The 17,816-nt window shown below is 36.1% G+C and overlaps 1 protein-coding gene across 1 annotated transcript in view; it reads left to right on the plus strand.

Annotated features, from left to right (window-relative positions):
• Positions 1-17,816, plus strand: part of npr1a (natriuretic peptide receptor 1a) — a 124,344-nt gene that overhangs the window by 75,781 nt on the left and 30,747 nt on the right. Inside the window, exons 6-7 of the mRNA XM_048201143.1 lie at positions 17,153-17,247; positions 17,350-17,485. Coding sequence (XP_048057100.1) covers positions 17,153-17,247; positions 17,350-17,485 — 231 coding nt within the window. The remainder of the gene's footprint in view (positions 1-17,152; positions 17,248-17,349; positions 17,486-17,816) is intronic.

Consider the following 17,816-nt stretch of genomic DNA (forward strand, 5'->3'; position numbering starts at 1 on the left):
ACTCTTGAAAATAGCTCGCTTGGATATGTTGATGGTGTGCTAATCAAAACATAATTGCAGTGAGTCATAAAAGTTGGTTGATACGCATGCTCGCTCAAGCTTAACCACTGCAATGTGGTAATATGATCTATATATCGAGGAGACTCTGATCCAGCATGTGCTAGTGTTTAGCTTCACAACAGCTTATATATGAGTATGAGGATCACTGTGTTACCCAGAGCATGATTCTCTAACATACCAAACATTTGTCTCTTTATTTTGTAAAGATTTTTCTTTTTAATGGTGGAGGGGGATTTTTCATTATTTTAATGTGGTTTGCCCTTAATTGGACTGAAGAGGTGTCTGAACATAAGCACATCATTTCTAGTTTGTAATGTATTGGTTAAAGTTATAGTCATTGGTTAATATTGGCAGCAATGAAAGTTGGAAGTTTCAAGTTTCAAAGAAATAAATACGAAGTTCTGTCATGAAACTCTAGATGACAGGCTGATAGCAGTCTGCTAGCACATTGTTCTCTACAGGGCTCAGCAGATTGGTTCCTGTTGCATAAGCAGCCAATGAGCCTGCTGCTCAACTTTCAAATACTTGGTCAGTATTTGCTGTAGCAGTTTGCATTGCGCTCTCAGAATTCCTCTGAAATTCAACCTCTAAAATAAGCGACCGTTCTTTTTTTCCATATCACTGCATTATTGCGTGATCTGCCTTTTAATTCTTTTTAAGTTTTTAAAACCAAGTATTATATTTAGCAGTCTTGCAATTGATGCAGGAGTGAATTACTAAACATATAATCAGCAGCAACAAACGGTCTATGTAGTTGCTGTGAGGATACAGTGACTAAGCATCACAGATATGAGAGCACATTAAAGTGAAATAGGCATTCACAAATGCATACACGTTCAACGTATTTTGCTGTGAAACCTCCAATGATGCTTTCTTTTTTTTTTCCAAGGGCAATGTTTTCATTAGCTTTGCTGAGTGTGTGCTGGCTGATTTCAGCTGGTTTCTTCTGGGTTTTTTTTTCTTATTTCTATCAGCCTGCAGCATGATATCTATTTGTTAATGACACAGTGCGTGTTTCTAATTAGGCAAGTTTGAGCCATACTGGCTCAGGCACACATAGCTAGGTCATTTAAACCTAAGGGTTGGCACCCAGATACACATTGCTTTGCCACTAGTTAATAAATCTGGATTCCGCTAGTTCAGATACACATTTTAAATTAAGCCACTAGATTTAAGCTACACACCGCAATAGTTCACTAGCTTAAGACATGCGGCCCCCAAAAAATAGATAAAAACCTTCGTAGTTTAGTGGCACGCATACAGTTTGCACAGTATAAAAATCATTATGTCTACGGAAAGTCCTCATGAGGAAAACAGTGTATAAATCATACAATGTGATATTTTTTGAAAATGTAAAAATGCAGAAAGTTTTCTGTGATGGGTAGGCTTAGGGTTAGGAGGTAGAATTATACAGTTTGTACAGTATAAAGGGTTAACCCAACCCTAACCCAACCTGTCTATGGAAAGTCCCCATAAAACATGGAAACACAACGTGTGTGTGTGTGTGCACGTGCATGCATGCGTGCGTAATTCGTCCATTGTTTTCGAAGAGTGAATCCTCTATGTTTTGCACAGGAAACCACAGTGCAGCTAATCTCCCATAGTTTCCCACAGCGCTCTATATAGTTCATGTGCAAGCAAGCTTTTTCCTTTATGAGTCCGAGGACATAAATATGTCCACTTTGCATCGTAATATATCCTATTCTCAGCATCCCTTTGGAGTGACTTCTCAGTTTTCCTTTCCTGCATCATGGGTTTACTGAAGTCAAAGAGATCATCTTCCCAGTGGCTCAATCCCTGTATCCCTACTCCCTGGCCTCTCTCAGATTTCTTCATAAATTAGCACCATTTGGCGTGCATGTTGAAACCCACATCCCTCCTTCTCACCCCCCTCAGAGTCCATGAGGACATCCTTTAACCATGCGGTTACACCATCTGCAACAGACTATCTATTGACATATTCTTTCTCTCTGGGGTTTATCTTCTCAATCCCATGTTCCTTGTCTCACCCGGTGTCCCCTACATAACATCCTACCTCATTCAAGAGAGGCAATTTGATCAGGGGATGAACCTGTCAATCACTCTCCTCATGTCTCCATGGCGATTACATTAGCCACCACACGCAGCTGATGCTGATGCGATGTCACTTCCCCAGATGGACCCTTGCTTCCCACGAGTAGGGATTTTTCACACAGGAACAGGCCCTTCTAAAACTGTAGGGCCAGCTGTACTTTTCCACTGACTATTTCTTTTTGTGTGCATGATTCCATTTATGAATATAAAGTATAAAGAGTATAAAAAATATCAATTATCCATATAACTAGTTAGGCTTATAGAAATTGATTTAAAAAAATGTAGGTATTTTTAATCATTTTGTTTTGTTTTTTATAGTGAATTGTATTTATGATATGATTTTTTTTCCACTTATAATGTTTGTCATTTTTTGTGTACTTTAATTTTCATGCGCATTTTCCAACTCATACAGCAACTTTATTGATAAAGTTACAATTGTGCATAATGCATCATAAACAATTATCAATGCTTTACAATAAGGTTGCATTTGTTAACATTGGTTGACTACATTAGTTAACAAGAACTAATAATTAAAAATACTTCTACATTATTTATTACATGAACATGAACATCTTATTAACTAACATTAACATTAATAGTTCCTGTTAGTTAATACATTAAAGGTACAATATATAAGATTTTTGGATTATCCAAAAACCACTAGAACAATGTTAATTATTTTGTTGACTTGTGTATTTACATTATCCCAAATGTTTCCAAGCAATTGATGCAGGAGTGAATTACTAAGCATATAATCAGCAGCAATTGCATTATAGTGTTTATACAGCAGCAGCAACAAATGGTCTATGTAGTTGCTGTGAGGATACAGTGACTAAGCATCGCAGATATGAGAGCACATTAAAGTGAAATAGGCATGTTTAAAGAATGTTTAAATTCAGAGAAATAAACTATTTTAACCAGGACACGGACCGCGTCCGTACGTCGCCCATCAGTGACATCATACCCACGTTACCCTCGATTTCCTGTTTTATTTTAATAGAAACCATGGAAACACCAAAGACGCTTTAATATATTATGTGTTTTATTAGACAGGTGAGCAACTGTTTGAATGTATTCATTGACAGAAAACGAATCATGTTTTCTGACATGCACAGCATGTCTTATTGTTAATCATTTTCTTGATTTACCGCGAGTACCATGTTTTACCATGCCTAATATCGATCTGGCTTACTGCAGTGTGCAACAAGTGTCTCATAGCAGCTGCCGAGTGAACGCACAGTGAGTAGCATTATAACAATTTTCAACATACAAATGTATCTATTATGATAAAACAGCACTGCTTACCACACATACACATGACCAGAAGAAGTGGAAGCAGTCGTCTGGGGCATAATAAAAGTTCCGCTGCTCTCGAACCGTGTGTCGCGCTTGTCTCTCATTAGCAATCGCTCCAGCAGCCTCGTTCTACTCCAACAGCTTTCAGCCACACCCTGCTTCATACTACAGTAGTGTTAATAAATCTTTAAAACATTAGCTCATCCATGAATATGATTTCTGCCAGAGTCTTGTCGGATTCTTTTCCAACAGCTGTAGACATGATGACAACTCCCATGATTCCACAAAATCAAGGCGTCATCAAGCTACGCAAGCAAATGAGACCTTATTGAAATTTTCTATATATATATATGTACACTACCGTTCAAAAGTTTGGGATCAGTAACATTTTTAAGGTTTTATAAAGAAGTTTCGTCTGCTCACCTAGGCTGCATTTATTTAATTAAAAATACAGTAAAATCAGTAATATTGTGAAATATTATTACAATTTAAAATAACTGTTTTCTATTTGAAAATATTTGAAAATGTAACTTATTCTTGTGTTGGCAAAGCTGAATTTTCAGTCTTCAGTGTCACATGATCCTTAAGAAATCATTTTAATATGCTGATTTGCTGCTCAAGAAACATTTATTGTGCACAGATGTACAAAATATTTGTGTACAATATTTTTTTTTTCAGGATTCTTTGATGAATAGAAAGTTCAAACAAACAGCGTTTATTTGAAATATAACCTGTTGTTACATTTTAAATGTCTTTACTGTCACTTTTGATTGATTTAATGCATCCTTGCTGGAAAAAATATTAATTTCTTTAAATTCTTCTAAAAAAAATAAAAATAAAAATTCTTACTGACCCCAAACTTTTGAACGGTAGTGTATAATGTTACAAAAGCTTTGTATTTCAGATAAATGCTGTTCTTTTGAACTTTCTATTCATCAAGGAATCCTGAAATAAAGTATACAACTGTTTTTAACATTGATAATAATAATAAATGTTTCTTTAGCAGCAAATCATCATATTAAAATGATTTCTGAAGGATCATGTGACACTGAAGACTGGAGTAACGATGCTGAAAATTCAGCTTTTCCAATACAGAAATAAATTACATTTTATATTATATTCCAATAGAAAACAGTTATTTTAAATTGTTATAATATTTCACAATGTTACTGTTTTTACTGTATTTTTTAATTAAATAAATGCAATCTTGGTGAGCAGACAAAACTTCTTTTAAAAAATATTAAAAATCTTACATGATTTTATTTATATATATATATATATATATATATATATATATATATATATATATATATATATATATATATATAATCATGGGCAAGGGAGACAGAGCCTCCTTTTGTTCCATATTACATATAAAACAACAGAAATATTACAAATTATGACATTAAAAAGAGCGCAGCGACACCAGCAGGTAAAGTTACCGCAGGAGTCATGCCTCCCTTTGCTCTCATAGGAAACCATAGAAAATCATCAGACCCCCGGCGTGTGGTGGGTTTTTGAGAATGAATGGGGGAAAGTCACATGAGAGGAGGCAATGTCTCCATCGCGCTATGATTGGATGTAATTGGTTATGATTGGATATGATTGGTTTGTGCGATAAATCCCGCCTCGTTGACGTGCGCGTTCCGCGCGTCAGTTTGACTGAACAAATGATGGCATCAATGGGAAGACTTATTGAAAAGTAAGTAAACAGATCACCCAGTTAGATATCACCGCTTTATGCCACGTCAAAATCAAACTTGAAATGGACTGAAAGCATGATGACTGCGGGTTTTTTTAGTGCAATCAGCTTGATGAATTTAAAAATACAATTTGTGTCTGTGACAGACGGTGTTTACGGAGCATGACTGATGATCCAAAATAGCCTAAGATGGCAATCAAAAAGAAAAACATCAATACATAATACATAACAAATAAAATATACATACTAGGGGTGACCCTGAATATTCGACGATTCGAATCTTCGATAGGAGGAGCCTGATTCGACTACCAATGTCACAGTCGAATCGTCACAGAGGTGTTAGAAAAGATATGGGGGTGCTCAATATCTGATTGATTTTACATAGACATACTGGTTCTTTCCCAATAGGTTAATATACAGCCTATTATATTAATACCATAAATAAAAATGTGAAAAGAAAGAAGCCTTTAATAAATATTTTTAATGTGCGTGAATAAATCCAACCTGTGACCGATTTAAGTTTCACTTCCATCATCCGTGACCGGCAGAGGAGCATCTTTGCGGCAGGGATTAAATCTTTAACAATGTCTTGGATAAAGTGTACAATTGGATGCACTTTGAAATGGTAAAAGATGATCCAAAAAACGTATGATGCAAGTTGTGCCAACAGCTCATGTCCTAGAACTCAACAACGACAAACACTGCGGCGCGCTTCTGCCGGCCAACGAGCTGACTATAGCGCGCTATTTGAAAAGACTCAAACGGACACAGGCAGATCGCGTGAAAGACTGGATTTTTCTCTCTCAATCAGGTAGGGTAGCTACAAGTGATTTCAAACTATTTTAGACGGATGTAATTTGATTTTTGAATGTTTAGCTAAAAAGACTTCCAATCCAGTTCAGCGTTTATTGTCTCTGCAGTTAAAAAGACAAAGTTGACAATTCTGGCTATATATACTTTAGTCATTTTAATAATTTCTTTAATTTTAATTTATTTATTGATCACTCTGGGTTATCTAATTTAATTATTTGTGGCTTGTGTTTTGAATATATGTTCCCCTGCACTTCAGGCATTTTGCAGTTTGACTCGATCATATTTCTGTTCTAATTCAATTCTGTAAATTAATGTTTGATAAAAAAATGTTTGATACTGTTGCGCTGTATAAAGCTTGCTTGCACAGACAGTTTAGCCGATGTAATTTGATTTGCCGACATATGAAATGTAGGCCTATATCTGCAGTGTGGCTTTTCTGCAGTTATTTTCATATACATTTTAAGGTTTATTGATCCAAAATGTTTTTATTCGTTTTCTTCTATATCTTTGAGAGTGTTCTGTACATCGTGGCTGTGAATGTTTATCCACATTGCCTTTCATTTGTTTAAAAAAGATAAAATCATTGTCAGTTTCGTCTATCACTTGACAGGCAGTTTGGTCGGTTTATTAGAAAGACGTTTCTCTGTGCTGTGTGTGAAAGAAAATAAAAGTTGTCTTAAGCCGCGCCCGCGGGTATAGGCTATAGGCCTTAGTCCTACTTCATTTTCCGTGTCCCGCTCCATCTCGTGCACAGTTCAGCGCGCGGCCCTTTCAAAGTCCGTGCGCACTCTCTAGTGGACTGCTGTTTTTCAAGCTCAAATCATGCAAGCTTCAAGCCCCCCCCCCAACATATATGATTCGACTATCAGTCGAATATAGGCAATCTGATTCGAATCGGATTCGACTATGTAAATCCGTAGTCGAGGACACCCCTAATACATACATAACAAATACATACATAACAAATAAAATATATTGTTTAAATTATTATTGCCTTTAGTTGTTATTTTGGAATGAATGTAGAAATGTTTAAAACACTAACCTAATGAGATTGGCTTGGTTTTGATAAATAGAACATTACATTGTTAATGTAAAATTACAAAATAGAATTGTATTTGGTTTCTTTTTTTTTCTTTTTTTGATGTAATGTAAAGTAATGTTCATTTAACAAGGAAGATGTGTCAACATTAAGAGTAATGCATGAATTTATTGATTCATAAATAAAAAATGTGCCTCCTCATTTCAGAGCACCACTGCACGCCACTGATATATATATTTACTGTAAATATCTTCTTCAGACTTGAAATGGGTTACAGCACTTTGTTTCACTTTACTCACAAGCTGTGGGTTTTCTGTTGGGCTGAAAAAGGCTGAAAAGCCAAAGCAGGAATAACATCTCGCCTGTATAATGATTTGACCCATGCATCTAGATATCTAAATATGGCATGCGTTTTAGATTTTTGAAAATGTGAACTAAAAATAAATTAAATATGTTCATGTATATGCTAATACTATTGTCAGTTTATCCCAATAGATCTATTTCTATCAAACCATGGGCTTTTATTACGTAACATTATGGTGATGTACTGTACCAGCTGTCCATCCTCACCAACATGCTTTCATTCTCCTCCTTGTATTAACTTCTCATTTGGTTTTGCTCCAGGTTGCGATCAAGTCTCCAGCTAATCATCTGCATTCAGCAGTAAATACAGCCCATTCAGTGGTTATGCTATCCTTATCGACCCGAGCAGACCTGCCTTGAGCACCTCTGGGCCACTCAAAAGACCCATTCTGCTGTCAGACAGCTTAAAAAGGAAATCTATTCCCCTCTGAAAAGACAAGAGAGAGACAGGCTGGGGAACACGAAGCAGAGCCCTCAAAACCCCCTATTTCTTTACTCATTTGATCAATGATATCCTTTTAGTTCAGTTCAACAACTGTTCAGTGTAAAAAAAATGCAAAACTGCATCTTTGCAGAAAATCATCTTTAGATCATTTTATGAAATATTATGGGGATTATTATATTGATAAAAATAAGAGAGAGAAACTAAATTATGAATTTATACTATTACAGATGTAGTTTAGCCATTTGAGTGAATCTCACAAAAAATACTGATTTTTGGGTGATCTGAACATGTTTTTCTGAATTTCAGTTAAAATGCCTTTGCTTCTCATCTTTTAATCATTTGACTCATAAGCAAAGGTTTTCCAATCACAATAAGTACAGGATAATATAAACGTGATATTGGCTTACTGTGACAAGTATCTCACATATAACCTTTCATGACATATGCAGTCAGACCTTTCTCAAAAGCATCGTTGATAATAGTTACACATGAAAAGGGCACCGTTTTTATCTATAATTCAATCTGAGTAGCAGAAGCCGCTAACATCAGAGCCACTCTCTATAAAACAACTATATTTGACTCCAGCAAGGAACGTTATTGACAGTTTGTTCGCAAGCCGGCAAATGCTATTGACGGTGTGAAGAGCTGTCGTGCTGTGAAGCTCTTATAACGTGCAATCAAACCCACTTGATATTGACTGAGGACTCGAAATCAGTTGCTCTTCAACAAACCAAAGGCTTAATTCTTACTGTCTGCTCATTCTTACTGTCACTCTGCCAACCTTGTTTTGAGGTCTTGCTTTGTATTGGATACCTGTTAAAGTGCCAATATTCTTATAAGTTGCTTTGGTTACAAAGTAAGAAACATAAATGGAATGTAACTTTCTCTCCAGCTTGAACTTGATCCATCTGTAAAGACCTTTTCATTGCCTGCCAGTTTGCTAAACTTGGGGCTCTATGAAGTTTTATGAAGTCAATTGATTAGACATCCTTTTTGATCATTTTAATTTACTTAAACAAAAAAATAGGAATTAAGAAAAAATTAAAATGGAAAACACAGAATTTGGGGGGGAAATAAACTGGAATTTGGGGGAAGATAAGGGTCCACATGGAGCAAAGCATCAAGTTTCCCTGCATTGCTTACAGGTCAAGTGTTGCTATATGTTCAATTTTAAACAATTTCAACCTTGTCCCAATTGGGAGCACAGCCTGTTAGTACTGGACATGTATTAATTACAAATTAATGATTGTAACCTTCATGCAGAGGTCAAAGCGATACCTCACTTTTGTTTAGAGGTGCTTTTCACATCATGTGGATTATGTGAACGGGACTAATGGGACATATTTTGGTCCGGATGGAAAGAATATAGATTTAGAAGTCCTCATGCTTTTTATATGAGATGAGAAGACCCCACTTGGTCCATTCCCACACCCAAGCAAACCATCTGAATGTTCTATAAGCCTCTTCCCATGATTCAACAGTTGTCCACAATCCCTCTGGTGCCAAGATGAAGTTCTTGTGTCTTCTTATAGTAGGATTTTCATGCATATTTGCACCACATGGTCCCACATGTTCAAACTCATGCGAATGTTCTGTGTGCTTTTGATTACCAAGGGAACCTATTAAAAACATTTTGTAAAGGGAAAGACTTGTAGTTGTAAATGGTTTGCAGTATGGATATAGAAAAAGATTTACAGTCATGCTTTTTATTAGTATCTTACACGAGATAAAGCTTAAAATGTGTATTGTCCCTTAAATGCCAAAAATGATCTTTTATTAGGGAAGTCATAAACAACTTAAGCAGGTTCCCTTAGATTCTGCTTTGCAGGTTAATACCTTTAACATGTTTTTTTTTCCAGCTTGTGCATATTTCTTGTAGCTGTTTGCATTTTGATGTAAACATTTATCATTTAAATGCAGTTTCCTTTTATTGTTGGGTTTTATAATGAATTGAATTTGAATGGTTTTGATATATGTCAGAATTAATTATACTTTGAGATACTATTATTGTTTTTATTTTTGTATTTTTAATTTTATTAATTTTGGGGGGTTTTAAAAAAAAAAAAATGTTTATGTCTCTATAGTTTTCATTATTTTTTTATTTCAGTTTTACTACATCAAGTTAAATGAAAATGAAAAATGTTGCTTTGGCAGTGGAAATATGTAAAATAAGTAAATAACTTTTTACATTTTATTTTACTTCACTTAACATTTTATTTTATGAAGTTATGGTTTTATTTTTAGCTTAATGTTAACTATAATAACCCTGGTGATATTCAGTTTATTTGTGTCATGTCAAGTTATGTTGTTTATATATATATATATATATATATATATATATATATATATATATATATATATATATATATATATATATACACAGTATATATAGTTTATTTGTTTTATGCTTGAGCACACATTCTACTTTTTTGTTCACTGGACATACATTTACTTGAAGAATATAATTTGTGTAACATTTTTCACTTGAAAAATTCTAATTCTTGTTCAGTTTTAATGAACCATATTATTAGATTTACATTTTTAATGATTAGACATGTAATTTAATTGGGCATTGTCATTTTTACCACAATCATATTCGTCAGATGTTCGTTTTATCAGTATATGTTTTCCTTGAGAATCGAACCCATGACCTGCTAGTTTCATGTTCTGCCTGTCAAGCTACAGGGACTCTATTACAGAACTTTGAACTATGAGCCTCCATTTAAAATGTATTGTGGGAAATATAAATTTATTTACATTAACATTCATTCATTTAGCATATACTTTTTTTTTCTTAAAGTAAGCTCCTTGTTTTTTAGGAACAACAAAACCTGCATGTTATTTCTTTCTGGCTTCACTGCTGTTATTTGTATATATACCAAGCTAATTAGAGCTGAAATTACAGGAAGAAAGCCATTCCGATCACAGCAGCGCTGGTTTTTTCTGCTGCCACTTTGCACAAGAGCGAGGCTGTCAAACTAACCCTAGCATCATCTAATTACATAGATATTTATATTACATAGAACTTCATAAAATATGTTTTCCTCTGAGATCAGTCTGACTAAAAGGGCTGTTTCAAAGAGTACACGCTGTGGCAGGCTCCAGTAACCACTTTTCTAATTCATTCAATTTGACGCTGCAAAAACAGGTATGCTCCGGCTCAGATATTGTGGAGGGAGGGAACTATGTCCTCGAAAGGAGAGACAAACACCCCTGAGCATGCACACATGCACGTAACCTCACTTAACACACATACACGCATGCACACACACACACTATATTGGTGCCCTATTAGAGTGGCTCAAATGGAAACAGTGTGTTGCCGTGCCAGAGATGAAACTCTATGCTGCTGACTGAACCTGGCTCTCCACTGGGACCATGGGAGCCCAAATCACAAATTATTGCCGAAAGAGATGTGGATTCACAACATTTATTTTCTCTAGAGTCTCTCCATACACAACACCGTCTTTAAGTCTCTTTATTCAGCATTGATTTCTTATCATGCTCTTGCCCAATTCAGTCTTTCAGCCTTTTCTGAGTCGCTTCATTATTATTTCCCAAGTCATTAGCACATCTTGCTCATTTCTATTGCAGTATGTCTCCGTCTTGGTTCCCATGGTGAGCACCATTGATCAGTATCAACAAGCCAAGGCAGTAAAAGTCATTCTCCAACCCGCTGACACTGAATGCGATATTCACCGGACACATGACACACATTTAAACTTCATGGGTTAAAACAGTCTGCAGCTTGACAAAATACATGTAGTCATTATGCATTCAAACCCTTTCACACCATTTTGACAAGAAAATTAGAAGGTCTACTAGGGGAAATCCACATGGAGTAAAGGACTTCAGGAATAGAAACTCTATAAAGACTCTTATAACTAGAATCAGACTGTTGTGATTCAGCCAAGTTCCACCACAAATTCAGTTATTTTTAACAGGCCTCCATAGTTATTTATGCAATAGTTCATCCAAAAATTAAATGAAACATTTTGTCATTGTTTACTTATGGTCATAATGTTCCTAAAAGGCTGTTATTTTTTACTGTTCTTTTTTTCCTAATCAACTTTAGTGCTTATGGTTTAGGGTTGGCATCAATAACATCAATTGCCATTCTCTAGAGTTCTAGAGTGTCTCGTAACTTTAAAAAAAAAAATGCATTCATCCATCATAAATGTAATCCATACTGCTCAAGGGGGTTAATAAAAGCCTTCTGAAGCAAAGCGATAGGTTTTTGTAAGAAAATATCCATATTTAAAACTTAAAGGTCCCGTTCTTCGTGATCCCATGTTTCAAACTTTAGTTAGTGTGTAATGTTGTTGTTAGAGTATAAATAAAATCTGTAAAATTTTAAAGCTCAAAGTTCAATGCCAAGCGAGTTATTTTATTTAACAGAAGTCACCTACATCAAACGGCCAGTTGGACTACATCCCTCTACTTCCTTCTTTAATGACGTCACTAAAACAGTTTTTTGACTAACCTCCGCCCACAGGAATACACAAGAGTTGCGTTTGTAGAGTGTGTTTGTCGCCATGTCGTCGAAACGCTGTTATTTTCATCCCGCAGTCCAATCACCGGGTCTGATTCCGGCTCAAATTGATAGGGTAAAATTAAAGACATGTTTACAATAACACTGAGCGCATGCATCTCCACGTTATGGTAAGAGGCGTGACCTTTCCGGGCAAGGTTCGCTAAGCTGCTGTCGAATCACAACACAGGAACCGCTGGCACAATCAGAACTCGTTACGTATTTCTGAAGGAGGGACTTCATAGAACAAGGAAGTCATCAGCCCGTTTTTATGACAGTGGAAACAGCGGTATACAGATAAGTAAATTATGTGAAAAATACTGTTTTTTTTTACACGCGAAACATGAACACATGTTATATTGCACACTATAAACACAATCAAAGCTTCAAAAAACCATGAAAAACGGGACCTTTAATTAACTCTAATAACTAGCTTCCGACAGTATCCATCGTTTTGCGGCGGAAGAGTAAGCTCTGACCCATCGCAAAACGTAATGATGAACGCGGAAGCGCAGATGATAGAGCAGAACAAAACACCGGTCACGAATTAGAAGTCTAAAATGATCATTTTTAAAGAGAAATTTTGAAGAGAGGATTTTGATATAAGAGAAGAGGAGCTTGAGTTTGTTGCCCAGCCCTATTTGTTTGAACCGAGAGCAGCATCTAAGCTTACAATACTCCATACATGGCATCAGGGGGTTACTCATTTGGCCCAAGTCGACCTGCGCAGGATCCTAGTTATTTGAATTTATAAAGTTTTAAATATGGATATTTTTCTTACAAAAACACATCGCTTCACTTCAAAAGACCTTTATTAACCCTCTGGAGCCATCTGGATTATTTTTATGGTGGATTGGGTGAATTTTTTGGGCTTCAAAATGTGCCTAACCCTTTAAGTATATTATGTGCGTAATAAGTCTTCTTTTAAAGTGCCCCTATTATGGCATTTGAAAGGTTTCTATTTTTGTTTTTGGAGTCCCCAACAACAGGTTTACAAGCATGCAAGATCAAAAAACACTTTCGTTGTCTTATAATATGCATTTATTTTTACCTTATTTGCTCAACGACTCCCAAAAGATTCGCTCAACGATTCATTTTTCCAAACCCTTCGTTTGCGTGACTCTAATCTGCGGTGATTGGTCAGATGACTTCTGCTGGTTAACACAGAGGACAGTATACAGTGCTTGCATCACTTACATTGTATTATAATAATGAGCTCCACTCTGCTATAAAAATAAAGACTCAGTGAAGAAATAAGTTGTTTGGTGTTTATATTAGCAAACCTAGCCCAGCTCGGTGGTAAACACACAATCATGGTATATGCGTTAGCCCAACACAGAAACGTATTGATAAAACACTGCAGTACACCAAAGTATTGCTCTATTCTTTATCATAACTCCAAGTAATAACAACGACAAACATTTGACACATTTCTAGACAATTGCAAGCGAACACATATTGCTGTTAGCTGGTTAGCCGGAGACATACAAGCTGTGCGGAGCGTACACATCACACACAACTAAATACGTATTGTGCATGCTACAGAGAACATAACAGCAACAATTATTAATCATACTTACAGGTTGTAATTTGGAGGAGGAAGAAGCTGGTCTAAATAAACTCAATATGTCCTCCAACCAATATGCCTATATTGGTTGTTTGTCACTTCCCTGAAATACGACCCATAGGAGCATTTACTAAAGCTGCACCCCTATTGACAACAGAACACTTTCATTTTAATGCATTGTTAATTTTAATGCACTGTTCATTTTCTGCATCATATTTCGGGTTTCGAAAATACATTCAGCTTCGAAAATACATTACATTCAGCTCAATTGGTAGAGCATTGCAATATACAATATGCAATCGTGGGTTCGATCCCAGGGAACACATGTGTTCATAAAGTGTATAAGCACTATAAATCACTAAGGGAAGGTTTAGGGTTGGGGTTGGTATAGGTGTAGTTGTTAATAAAAATAAAAAAATTAGTTTTGCTAAATGGAAATAGGACAAATGGCATGTAAGGGGCCATGTAAAAAGTCCACACATTGCATTTAAATGGACACGCATTTTGATTGGTAACGACGGTCATTTGTCATTTCATTACGACAGACGTAACACGACACTGTCATTATTTTTACGCCAGCTAGAAGGCCCATGACCTATTATGTCCCTTTTCACAATAATTCTCTGGTGTCCCCAGAATGTGTCTGTGAAGTTTCAGCTCAAAATACCCCACAGATCATTTATTATAGCTTGTCAAAATTGCCCCGATTTGGGTGTGAGCAAAATCAAGCAGTTTTTGTGGGTGGGTTGCTTTAAATGCAAATGAGCTTGTGCTCCCCACCCCCAAGCTCGCTCGTCATTCCAATATACTAAGGCATACATAATACAGAAGCTAACACAGAAAATATAACTTGCAAAATGGATCATTACAAACTATTCTCGATGTAGCATATATAACATAGGTATGGCATGTGTTTTGTGGATGTTTGCTAAAATTTTGGTAGCGTGCTGTATGGTTAACGTGGCCAAAGCTGCACACTGTTGGAGAGACTCGATAAGAATGAAGTTGCGTTTATGAATTATACAGACAACATGCGTTTTTGGGTTAAAAATGAAAATAACAAACTAGCTCTTTAGCCACATTTAATAGTACATTAGCAACGTGCTAACTAAACACATTCAGAAAGACAATTTGCAAACATCACAAAATAAATATAATTGAAATTGGATCAGTTGGTATCGATCCATTGTTGAGAATCAATTTCTGTGCAAATCCTGTGTTTTATTGATGATAATGTGAAGCATTCTAGTGTTAATGACTTACACATACTGCTATATGAATTTATCTAGCCACATTCCCTTCATAAATACAATTGCACCACTGTGTCCCTAGTGGCTCAGATGCCAGGAGTTTATGGACTCGTATGTTTACTATTATAGCCGTTAACAGATCAGTGATAATGTTTACATAGCTGAGACATATTATGAGCTCAGGGACAGTCGTTCTTGAGTGCTGCTGTCCTACAGAGTTTTGCTCTGACACAACTCACCTTCCTTCACGTAGCTTTAGTAATCCTGAAAGCATTCAAGTGTGTTTGATCAGGGTTGTAGCTAAACTGCAGGACAGCTGCTGCTGCTGCACTCCAGGACCAGTGTTACTCATCGCTTGCGAAAACAATGGCGGCGCCTTGGGTGGAAACATACAGATTCAGGGGGCGGTAATATTATAATAAGATCCCCTTCCTACATCACAAGGGGAGCGAAATCAGAATGGCTCGATTTGTCTTATGCTTGCAGAGAAAGGCTTACCAAAACAGTTACAGGATTGTCCTTTTTCACATTTTCTGTGCTGGTAGATGCACCAGAGACCTGATTATAGCACTTAAACATGGGAAAAGTCCGATTTTCATGATATGACCCCTTTAAAACGTGAATATATGTCGTAATAAGGTGCTTGGAGGAGGACAGTCTCAATAAACTGGGTACTGCCCATCCTTCAATAACAACCAGCTTGCAAATCCCTCATTGAACGCATTTAGGTTGAAAAAGCAGTCGTCAGTAAAATGACAGGAACACAACACAAGATTCGGCCTATACTGCTGTGATATCATTGTAAAGATGAACTTTAACCACTGATTCTTCACGCATTGGCAGTGTTTGAGGGGTTTCAAAGTGCTCAAAGTTTTCCCTGGTGTCTGCACGCGCGATAAGTAGGTGGGCAATATGCTAATGTTTCGTTTTGATGTCACAACGAAGCGGCTTGGGATTTGTTTTACAAACGACTCCTTTATTTAATTGACTCAGAGTCAAGTCGACTCTTACTTTTAAGAGACAATAACTTTATATACAGTGCACTTTCAGATTTAAAACTTTGCAGGATGTTTTCATTCACTTAGAGCTATGTTACACACTACATGAAAGGTAATTTTCAAAAATCCATAATAGGGGCACTTTAAAAAAAAAAGAATGCTAAATTTACTTTTTCAGCTGTACTTCCTCTCAGTGGCCAGTTTATTTCACACACACACAAAACATGTTAACCAAAAGACCTCTAGATCTAAAGTTAAAAGGTGTCATTTTCTGTTTAGAAAGCTATCTAATGCTCTGAAATGGATAGATCGTTTTTTTAAAAAAAAAAAAACTGTTTAAATATGTATAATAAGTCAAGAAAACCAAGCCATGGCTTGTTAAATCACAGCTCATGTCTTCATCTTATGAATGTCTCTGCATGGGTTAGCAGAACTCAGGTGTGCTAGGCACAGTGCCAGGCATCAGAAAAGCACAGTCAGGTTTGTTGCCATTAATGCTGAGTGCCGGGAAAGAGTCACATTGCTGGCAAGAAGAGTAGTGTGCTTGCTCAGTGCTTACTGCATCAATGATGGGAAAATCTACTGGATAAATGAGGTGTGATTATCTTTTAGCCTCCTTCCCCCTGTGTGATTTGGCCACGGTTTTTTTTTTGTGCATCTGTTACTGGCGGCCTTAGCCTTGTGTTCATCCATCAATGATATTTAAACTGCTACATGATGAATGATTAATGTTGTGCCAGTGCAAATTAGACCAAATGCTGAATACAATCCTTGTTTTGTTTTATTGAATGTACACTTAAAAGTAAAAAAAAATATATATATATACTTTGCAGATAATATAATATTAAGGAAATAAAAAGCCACTTAAGTGTACATTAAAGAGAGTACACGTTCATGATATTTCAGTACACTTTTAAAAAGTGCACTGTAATAATGTCAGTTCTACTTTAAAGTACATTTTAACATATTTAGCATGTTATAAACATCTGATTTATTTATTTTCTCATCTTCAAAGGGGTTACCGGACTCGTTCAGCTAGATGAGAATGGCGATCGGGAGATTGACTTTGCTCTATGGGACATGGCCGACACGAATACAGGAGTTTATCAGGTACAGAGGCCTTCATCTGATCACATACACCTTTTCACATTTAAAATACTTTACTGGCTAAACCCACCTCACTGCTGCTGAAATGATTGCTGTATGTCCTAGATTGTGTCCGTGTATAATGGCAGTCAGAAGCAGATGATTCCAGAGCCAGGGATGAAGGTGCACTGGCTGAAGGGAAGTCCGCCTCCAGATATGCCTGTGTGTGGCTTCAAAAATGACAACGCTGCCTGCCTGGCAAGTAAGTGCAGCTCCATATAACTCATGCAATAATAGATCTTTACTTCACTATTCTGAGCCAAAATCGTGTTCCAAAATCGATCTTAAATTAGACTCAATATTTCATGCGCTTGCATTTATATGTAGCCATGCAAGAAGCAAGATAAGGTACAGTTATCCTTTTTTTTTTACCCTGTATTTTGTGGCAATGACTGGCTGACTGTATGCATGAATATTATATATATATATATATATATATATATATATATATATATATATATATATATACAGGAATATATACATTTGCATACATTATATATAGAAGTGTAAAGTGTTGCCAAGTAATGTTTCTC

The sequence above is a fragment of the Megalobrama amblycephala genome, linkage group LG9, assembly GCF_018812025.1.
Source record: "Megalobrama amblycephala isolate DHTTF-2021 linkage group LG9, ASM1881202v1, whole genome shotgun sequence".
NCBI classification, from domain to species: domain Eukaryota; kingdom Metazoa; phylum Chordata; class Actinopteri; order Cypriniformes; family Xenocyprididae; genus Megalobrama; species Megalobrama amblycephala.